The sequence below is a fragment of the Lygodium microphyllum genome, chromosome 8 (genome assembly GCF_053477565.2).
Source record: "Lygodium microphyllum isolate KBCC chromosome 8, Lygodium_microphyllum_v1.1.10, whole genome shotgun sequence".
Lineage (NCBI taxonomy): Eukaryota > Viridiplantae > Streptophyta > Polypodiopsida > Schizaeales > Lygodiaceae > Lygodium > Lygodium microphyllum.
The window spans coordinates 29,033,765-29,043,486 of record NC_141142.1 but is presented as its reverse complement, the minus strand read 5'-3'; the positions used below and the strand labels follow the sequence as shown (position 1 = coordinate 29,043,486).

At 39.3% G+C, this 9,722-nt stretch overlaps 1 protein-coding gene across 1 annotated transcript; it reads right to left on the bottom strand.

Moving 5' to 3' along the window:
* Nucleotides 1-7,044: 7,044 nt before the first annotated feature.
* On the bottom strand, nt 7,045-9,399 carry LOC148032099 (uncharacterized). Its single transcript, XM_087682724.1, has 2 exons — nt 9,155-9,399; nt 7,045-9,035 (listed from the first exon to the last, which is right to left on the bottom strand). Exons 1-2 carry the CDS (start codon nt 9,266-9,268, stop codon nt 8,976-8,978), a joined length of 174 nt encoding a protein of 57 aa, XP_087538850.1. The 5' UTR covers nt 9,269-9,399; the 3' UTR covers nt 7,045-8,975.
* Nucleotides 9,400-9,722: the final 323 nt, after the last annotated feature.

Below are 9,722 nucleotides of genomic sequence, written 5' to 3'. Positions count from 1 at the left end.
ATCTATTTATGACATGCACAGCTATACTGTCTGCCTCAGCCCAAAAGCTCTGTATGGCTAAGCATATTACGTACATGCTCCTGGATGGTTCTATTCATCCGCTCAACCAAACCATTCTGGGGTGGGGTATAGGGGGTGGTCAACTAACGCTTAATATCCCTCTCATCACATAGTTGCTCAAAAGCACATGACACATATTCTCCCCCATTGTCAGTCATAAGGCATTTCAGCCTATGCCCAGTCTGGTTCTCGACCAATGCAAGCCATCTCTGAAACACAGCCAAGACTTCTGACTTAAGCTTAATGGGGTAAGCCCGGACTTTACACGAAAAATCATCAATGAATGTCACAAAATACTTTGCACCACCCATAGACTGACAGGGCATGGGTCCAGAGACATCCGAATGTACCAATGCCAGGGGCTCACTCATGCGTGTCCTACTAGACTTCTTATGCGTATTCCTAGTCTATCTGCCATAAAGACAATGCTCACATGAATCAAAACATGCGTAGTCAAGGGGCGGTAAGTACTGCAAACCAGAAAGCATTTTCATTCCCTTCAAGGACATATGGCCCAAATGGGCATGCCAAAGAGATACATGTGGGATGGAACCCACTGACAAAACATGGTCAACAAAGGACCCATCAACTACAAGAGGATAGAAGCTGCCAGCTTTGGCACCTCTAGCAAGCACAAGTCTACCATAGGTGATCTTCCAGGAAGAATCCCCAAATGAAACATGAAACCCAACATCATCAAGCTACCCTACAGACATAAGACTACATGTAAGCACAAGTATATGATGTACATCTTGTAACAGAAAAGTATTGCCAATAGAGAATTGTAGCTGTACATCCCCAATGCCAACAATAGCAAGTGACCTATCATCACCCAAGTGAACTAAACCAAAGATAGTGTGGTAGGAGTGGAACCACTCACAATATGGTGTAACATGAAATGAAGCACCAGAATCCAAAAGCCAGCACTACGCATACATAGAATGAACATCGATCAACGACGTAGCATCACAAGAACTAGTTGCAAGTATGTACTCCCCATCGGAGTCATTAGTCTGCATGACATTTATCTCCTTGATTTTCACAATGGATTTCACAGGCATAATGCTGCGATCAAAGGACTTTTCCTGTACTTTGTCTTTCCCTTTCTTTTTGTGCTTCTCATTGCGCAACTTATGACATCGTGGGCATATATGACCCTTCTTGTTGCAATGATGACATGCCACATTAGCATTTCTCCCAAGAGACTTACTGTACGACTTACCACATGACTTAGACCTAGACTTCTGCGAGTCTCTGCCATGGCCATTCCCACGGTCATTCTCGCCATTACCATCTCTGCCTCTAACAGTCAAAGCATGCGACACACGAGAGGCATCCAAGTTCTTACGGTTGATCTCTTCCTCTGCAGAAGAGCACTCTCTACATCAGGCAAGTTCAAAATAGTAGCAGGAGCACATAAGGCAGTGTGGAATATATCCCATGACTCACTTAGAGTCCCAAGCAAAAACAATGGAGTAACCTTATCATTAAAGGTAATACCCTGCAAAGTCAAGTTCTTGAGAATAGCATGGAACTGGCTCAAATGAGCAAACATTGTCATATTCTCCTTCATGCACATGTCCATAAGCTGCTTCAGCCAATACATCTGACTTGCTGGACTTTTCTTGTCATAGAGGTTCTTAATTTGATCCCAAAGCTGCCAAGCACTCTGTGCTACCTCAATCACATTGTAATGCACCTGTTTTGTGAGAGACAAGATGAGGGTGGACTTGCATAACTCATCAAGCTCATCCCATTCGTCATCAATCATAGTTTCAAGCTGCTTATCTACGATTTTTGCACCAATACCTGCCAAACTTGGCTCTTCCAATAGGCATAGTTCGTACCATCAAGCTTAGTGATGTTGAAGATAGCACTGTCAATGGAAGAAGAACCCATAATGCAGTCCAAAACAGTGCAAGTAGTTCAAAACTGCTTGCTATTTTCTGCTATAAATAGCCAAAATACCACCAAAACCAAGGCAAAATGACCATGAATTGATAGCTAATGATGCTGCCCACCAAGTACCATCAAAAGTACATAAAATCAGAATGATTCAGCATGAAAGTTCCACATCAGTCCATACATAACTGCTTGTTGTAATAAATTACAGCAAAGTACAATGAGAGCAAACTGTAGGCAAAATCAATGCACCAAGTCAATCACTGATTGTCAAAGCATAACCAGCATCAAGTGGGCATAAATCAGCATATGACAGTCATATGAACATCGAGCAAACACCCAAGCATGTCAAAAAAATCTGTCAGTAAGCTGGCACACCCCTTGTGTAATAGGGCAAAGTGTATACAACACTGAGAAGACCTGACACAAAGAGGTGCATGCTCAGGAAGTGCGAAGCCCAAATCAGCCCAAGTACATGTATGCAGACCATGGCATATCAACCATGCAACATCCAAGTGAAGAAGATCCCAATCTCAGAAGACCCAAAGCTCAATAGCATAAACCACCTACTCAATGTCTGTCAAACATCCAATGATGCTTCCACTGGCACAAAAGCCGTATGGATCAAGCCAAGAAGCTCAAGAAAGGCATATGAGAGCACCGATGACGAAAGATCCATGACCAGACATCAATAAGACATCATGAGTATATAGGCTCTGTAGCCTCCAATTAGAGCATCCATAGACATAAACTCTATCATCCCAAATACAACTTGGCAAGCCAAGAAATATCCCAAGTAAGTTCTAGGAAGCTAGATGCAAGCCAACACAAGGCACTAGTAGCAATCGGCTCCAAACAATGTAACTAGTATGTAATAGTGGCATAGGCCAAGCATGTCAAGACCAGTCAGACATATGTAACATACATGCCATATGTACATCCAAGACGGAGCATCAAATGCATTCCAAAGCCGAGCTCAAGCTCAAATGAAGATCGGAACCAAAGACAAGCTCAATGTTGTACCTCGAAGGTCAATACTTCATTGCATATCCCAAAGACATAGCCCGAAACCAATAGGCATAACCAAACTAGAGGTAAAATAACCTATCAATCAATGTAGCATAAATCCCAACCAACACCAAAGTGTCCACATCCAAATCAAGGCTCAATAGCTCTCAAATAGCATATGTGGGCATAAACCATGATGACCAAGCATCAATACATCCAACATGACACCCGAATGTCAACAAAGAGTATTATGCATAAGCCATCCCCTGATAAAACCTTGCTGCCCAAACAATGTACAATAGTAAATCCATGCATAAAATGAGCTATGGAAGCTCAAAACAAGTCTAAAAGCATCTCAAAACATTGGGCAAACATCCCCACAGCATCTGGGCATCAAATACCAAGCCTTGGGAGCATCACATAAGCTAAGAGCATGACATTTTCTTACTGTAAATCAACTTAGATCTGTTGCAGAAAATGTTGTGATCAGAATTTGGTAGATCTAACATTGCAATCGCGTCAGGAGAGTGCCAAAACCCCAAGTTAGACTCTTACCTTGCCTAAATCAGGTTCCGAATGTCCGAGATATGAGAAAAATTGGGACTTTTGAGCTAGATTTTGAAATAGGTGCAAAAAAACGTGAGATGCTACTGTGGGGCCTGCTGGTTATGCTGAGGATAAGGGGCAAATGGGGGCATACAAGGTGCCCAATGAAGCCAAGGAACACCTGTAAAGAGCCTATGAGGGCCGGGGAGAGGCGGGAGATGAAGTCTTACCTTAGGGGAAAGAAGCCATGGCTGGCATTGAAGCTCCAAGCTGTAGGTCTTCAATCTGGGCTGAAGTAATGCCGGGCTAAGCTCCATGATCAAGCTCTGATCCAAAGATTTGATACCAGTTGAAAGGTGAGAAGGATCGAAGCTTGCTTGGAAGTGAGCTATGATGGAGAGCAAGAGCAAGAAGAGAGAGAGACACAAATGGGAACTCCAATAGTCACAATGTGTGACCGGGCCTTCCTTTATTCAAATTGTCACTAAAAGAATAAAGAATAAAGTGATGGTGATGGGCGCCCACCACCTGCAGTGTGCAATGGCAGGTACTATCAGTGTAGTAATACATGGGCGGCTAGGCAAAGGCGCCTTTACCCCCAACAGCCACTTCACAGTTTGAGTATAATACATTGTGTAAGACTACAATATGTCATGTACACCAAAATGTCAAGATATGCCCACTACAAGCTCAAAAGAGAAATTAATTACAATCCAAGTACCTCACAAAGCCAAACAACGGCTAGAGCAATATCAAACCAACTCAAAATTGATGCGAATGTGATATTCCAATACTTCCAAATGTATACAAATTTCTTGTAATCTTGTGATATTTCTTCAATTATTTTTAAAGCATTCAATAGCCAATGGAAACCAAATGTATGCAAAACCATCTTTATATTTCTAATTTAACTAGCATAATTACTATATTAGGAGCATGATATAGCAAAACATCTCCAATATGATCAATTGTTCATGCCAATGTCAACAAAACAGTTTGGGAGATGCTTTGGATATACTTTAGTGTGAATGGAACATAAAAGCCTTAAGAATAAGGGCTAAGCCTCAAGAATGGAACATAAAAGTTTGGGAGACTTTAGTGTGAATGGAACTTAAGAGCCTTAAGAATAAGGGCTAAGGCTTAAATAATGAGCCTAGAGTTTATAACAGAAGGGGAGCTATAGTAGAAAAACACACACTCAAATGAGTGTGTTGGAAATTTAGTTGAATGGATCATCAAAAACATCCTCTAACAGTATTTTCTTAAATGTGGGCTTAGCCAAAGCATAATATAATCAAATATTCAAGCTTCTTTCTCTTCTCTGTTATAGACTCAATGGCCCTGCTTGAAGGCCTCGCTTGAATGATCTGGTTAAAACCCTTACTTAAGGCATGGGCTTTCAACGAGTAGACCCCTTGCTTAGAAATGACAAGCGACCCCCTACTTAAGCATATCACGCACTTGCACATATCAAAAGTAAGTACCAAAACCTCCTCCTAAGCATCCAAGAGCAACCAAATCGAGCTATGAAAACCCCTAAATTCTTGAGCTAAAACAACTATTTGACACATGTAGGGCTTTCAAGATGTGAACATTAGGTATGGATGTCTTAAGAGAAGCTCGAATCCTTGACTTCACTTGAAGCTTGACTTACTCACACTTCCTACTTCAAAGTTCAAGCTGCCATGAATGCCACCTTAATACTAATTGAAAGAGAAGCAATATTGGGGGTGCAATGTTAAGCTATGGAGTGTAAGAGGGTTGAAAGAGAAGCGCACACAATTTAATGGGTACAAGGGATGGTACCCTTATCCTTTGTTATCTTCCATTATTTATATATAGATTTTTTTTTTTGCGAGTCATTTTACTTTACTATCTTTTATACATACGAGGAAGAGTTATTTTATTCTCCAAAATATCCCCAAAATTTGCTTATAAAAATATCAAACTCAAAAGGATGAGAAAATGTAGCTTCATTTATTGCACAACATGAAAATGTTTGGAGTTTGGAGTTGAATTCAAAACAATGCATGGCATCATGGGATAACATATTCATCTATAATAGAGTTGATAAAGCTTGTCATGATATGTTTTATAACTTGAGAGTCTGTTTCTGTAGATACAATGAACAATTTGAGCAAGGCAGACAAAAATAAGTAAATTACCAAGAAACCTAAAGATTTAGAATATATTGGATAGGACATATATACAATAATTTCTTCCTAATAAATGAAAGTACCAATTTCACTTTACATCTTAACATAAAAACGATTATTTTAAAAGATTTAATGGTAGAACTAATTGCCCTTAAAAGGAAGGACTAGGTTGAAAAACTATACATTGATAAGAAAACTTTCTATAGTGTGAAGTTCATGTTGATTTATGCTAACACTTTTCTTTTGGAGATGTTAAGGTACAACTTTGAAAAAGAATATGCATTTGACTTTGCAACTATTATTAGATGATCCTTCAACTTGACTTTCTTGCCTCTTGAGTTTGCACAATTGAAAAGGTTGCATAAAGCTAAATAAGCTCTCTTTTTACCCTTTGGACTTGCTTTTGAAAAAATGTTAAACTTGACATATGTTAAAATACACCACTAAGTACATATTTGATATTGTGAGGTTTGGAGTATTTAAGGGTTGTGACTTGACCATCTAAGCAAAGGTTTATCATTTGCAAGGTTTAGATAGCAACCCCACACACACACATGCACGCACACGAGCGCATATGTGTTTAGTCATTAATTCTCCTTAATTTTGTACTTGTAAATGTTCAAGCCAAGTATTGCATATAACCAAAACATAATATATATATATAACCAAACATTGAAATAAATACTTCAAACAAAACAAACAATCCTATACTTATTCAAAAATTCTAAACTTGAGCATGTCAAATACAAGGTAAATACTTTTGTAAGTTTTTTACACAAACTAAAAAACCATGTTTACTTACAAGTTATCAAATTGCAATGATACAAAATAAACACATAAATCGTTGTAATCATTAGCTTTATTGAATGACTCTCTCTCACTACTCAATTTACAAAACCCAACTAAGATCGATACTTTGTAATCAAACTTGACAGACTCATCAACTCAAGCCATATTGTCTACCTAATGTGCATTCAAAATATGATGATAAACTATTTACCAAGAAGGATATCATAAGTAGAATGTACAAAAGAAACGATATTATCAACTCCATGCATGGGCAATTCATGAAACTTTAAGGCCTCTTAAAAAGTTGCACAAAGCATTATATACACTAATATACACATCCATGCATCGATGGCATTGCATTCACATGGCACATGCCATTTTTAAGATCCTGCAAGATTTAACTTGGAAATGCCAATTTTTGTTCAAATATTCATTTGCTTATGTTACCATTTGATTGGCCATATTCAATTTAATTTTTACACATACTACATCACATTACATGCCTTACATACTTGTGCACTACTACATGTGAATATACACATCCCATGCATACAATGATGTTGCATTCAATCAACTCATGCTCATCTTGACAACCTACAAGTTTAAAGTACCACTTTAAGGCCAAATTCCTATCCAATAACTCCATTAGAAACTCTCTACTTGCTTTGACAATGAATGACCACATTGGATCTAATTTTTACATCCTATTGCACACACCATCATAACATTGAGGCAATGCATTAACATTATAAAATGAACCATGGCCATTATTAGATACCTTTAGCTTAGAAAACCTTATAGGTTCAACACAATTCATAAACAAATTGGCCATTGCTACAATAAATTTAGAGTATAACTCTATACCATTTGATAATCTTTTGGGAACTAAGTTTTAATCATTCCTTGATCACATAATGGAACAAGCATGAGAAATATTGAATCGTCACACTTGACAACTAACCTTTTAGCGAAAGTTAAGCTCTAGAATTTTGTACATCAAAGCCTGCTGCTACTAGCATTTGACAAAATTGTGGGCTCATTAGTAAAAGTAGGATAACTAATGTTGACAAGCTCGTCTTCAAAAATCCATATAATGCACCAAATGCACCTAGGTTCCACTCTTGAAGGAGGAATCTCGAGCAATCCAATAGATTTACAAAAGGGCAACCAAGTTAGAGTCAATTCCACACTCAAAGATGCATGAAGCAAGGTCTACCGTTGTTTGTGATGCATTTAACCTAACAATTGATCTGTAGAGATTATAAATAATCTGTAACTTCCTATAAAGTTGATCGGAAAATGGTTGCAAATACTTTAGAGCAAAAACATCAAGTTCTACTACATGTTTCACAAGATTATCACACAGTGAGCTTCAAAGTCCTAACCACTAATTCTAGCCAGTGCCAATGGTACATCCTTGATTATAGCTGAATTTCAAGTGTTGTCATGCCAAATTCTTGGGATTCCATGTAGGTATTTGTTGGGAATTTATACCCCTCACTTGTGATCAACGGTCTGCCAATCTTCAGGGAGATACTCGTAGGTGAAAGATGGTATGCATGTAGCTACCCAGCATGTGCCATAACGAGTGGGCTCTCAGATCCAGAACCACAAGCTCACATGCAGTTCACTTTTCTGCCCATGCTAAGAGAGAAGACATCTTGGTCAGACAGTTAGAAGATTATACACTGCTGAATCCTGCTTCTCCTTCTTGAGCCCACTCCACATTGCCAATCCGTGCAACTGCCTTATCTCTGTCCAATCAGGAGTTTGACATTTGGAGATGTACTTATTCTCTGGACAGCAAGATCTAACAAACTCGCGCAAGCACACATACATGTAACAGCTTAAATATGAGTGTACAGACAACATCCCTACAATAAGCTGGTTATGTCCTGCAACATATACTGCTCAGCACCACGATTGCGAATTTATCAAACTTGAGCTAGTTTCTGCAACATAGCCCGTTTTGTTGATCAACATGTTCTACCTATCATCCTAATCATGTGGCCTGTCCCTCTTGGCTTGGCAACAGCAACTTGCCATCATCATATCAAGCCAAGCAAGTTTGATATATTCAGTGACATAAAAAGCCAGGTGAAAGAAGGCCTGTCCTTTGGGCCATACCTATCCCATGTGCATTCCTGTCATTTACATTTGCAAACAAACGAGCCATCAAGACAAACCATAAGACTCATGATGGTATATCCCAAGATCACCTAATTTCTTGATCAATGTCTTCGGCCTTTCATCCTAATTATATGGTCTGTAACCACACATCGTCATTTAGGCTTGGCAACAGCAACTTGCCATCAGATGATACCGCAACCAAATGTGATACATTCAGTGACATAACGAAGGCAATCGAGAATAAGTAACATCGAAGGCCTGTCTTTTGGGCCATACGCATCCCATGTCCACTCCTATCATTTAAAATTGGCAAGCAGAGTGACAACCTGAGATCTGAGTATGGACTGCCATGGCAAGTAGAACAAGACTCCGTTAAGACCAAAATCAGCTCTGTCGGACCTCCTGATTGGTATTCTTCTCCAAGCTCTCCAGGGGAGGAATTGTCTGACACAGTGAAAGAGAAAAGGGTTAGTTCGATGGGGATCAAACAGACAACCAAACACACACACACACACACACACACACTACAGAGACACACAACAGGCCGTATATGCTCTGCTCACCAGATCAGGCTTGAAGATGTTGTGGACGACTGAAGCACCCATAAGAAGGAACGTAATAGACACAAAGAAAGAAGCAGGCATGGAGGGGGTACCCACCAGAGGCTTTGGCGGCATCTCTCCCTGTCTGTCTTGCAAGGCGTTAACATACACACACACACACACACATACACAGTAGTCTCTCTCTCTCTCTCTCTCTCACGAAAAAACACAGGTGTTCTAATTAGGCTGATGAATGAGGGCCACTTTGTAAGTGTTAACCAATTCAAATACTTATTTTTAAGCATTGGGTTTAATGATTAGGTGTCCTAAGCTTTCTACACACTAGGGAAAACACAATTAAGTATCTCACCCAATGCTTAATGATTGGGTGTCCTAAGCTTTCTACACACCTGAGAAAACACAATAAGTATCTCACGGTTGGGTGTCCGAAGTGTTTTACACACTACAGAGAACATGATAAGTATTTCAGGGTTGGGTGTTCGAAGTTTTTCTTTTACTACATGCTAGAGAGAACTCGATCCTATATTTAATACTATTTATATAAAAAACCTAGCAATATGGAAAAAGA

What these genes read in the sequence shown, in the direction of transcription:
- LOC148032099 (XM_087682724.1), bottom strand. Translation starts at nt 9,268, where the DNA reads ATGCCGCCAAAGCCTCTGGTGGGTACCCCCTCCATGCCTGCTTCTTTC. An exon ending in ACATCTTCAAGCCTGATCTG is followed by an intron (nt 9,036 to 9,154) that starts GTGAGCAGAGCA and finishes TCACTGTGTCAG; the next exon opens with ACAATTCCTCCCCTGGAGAG.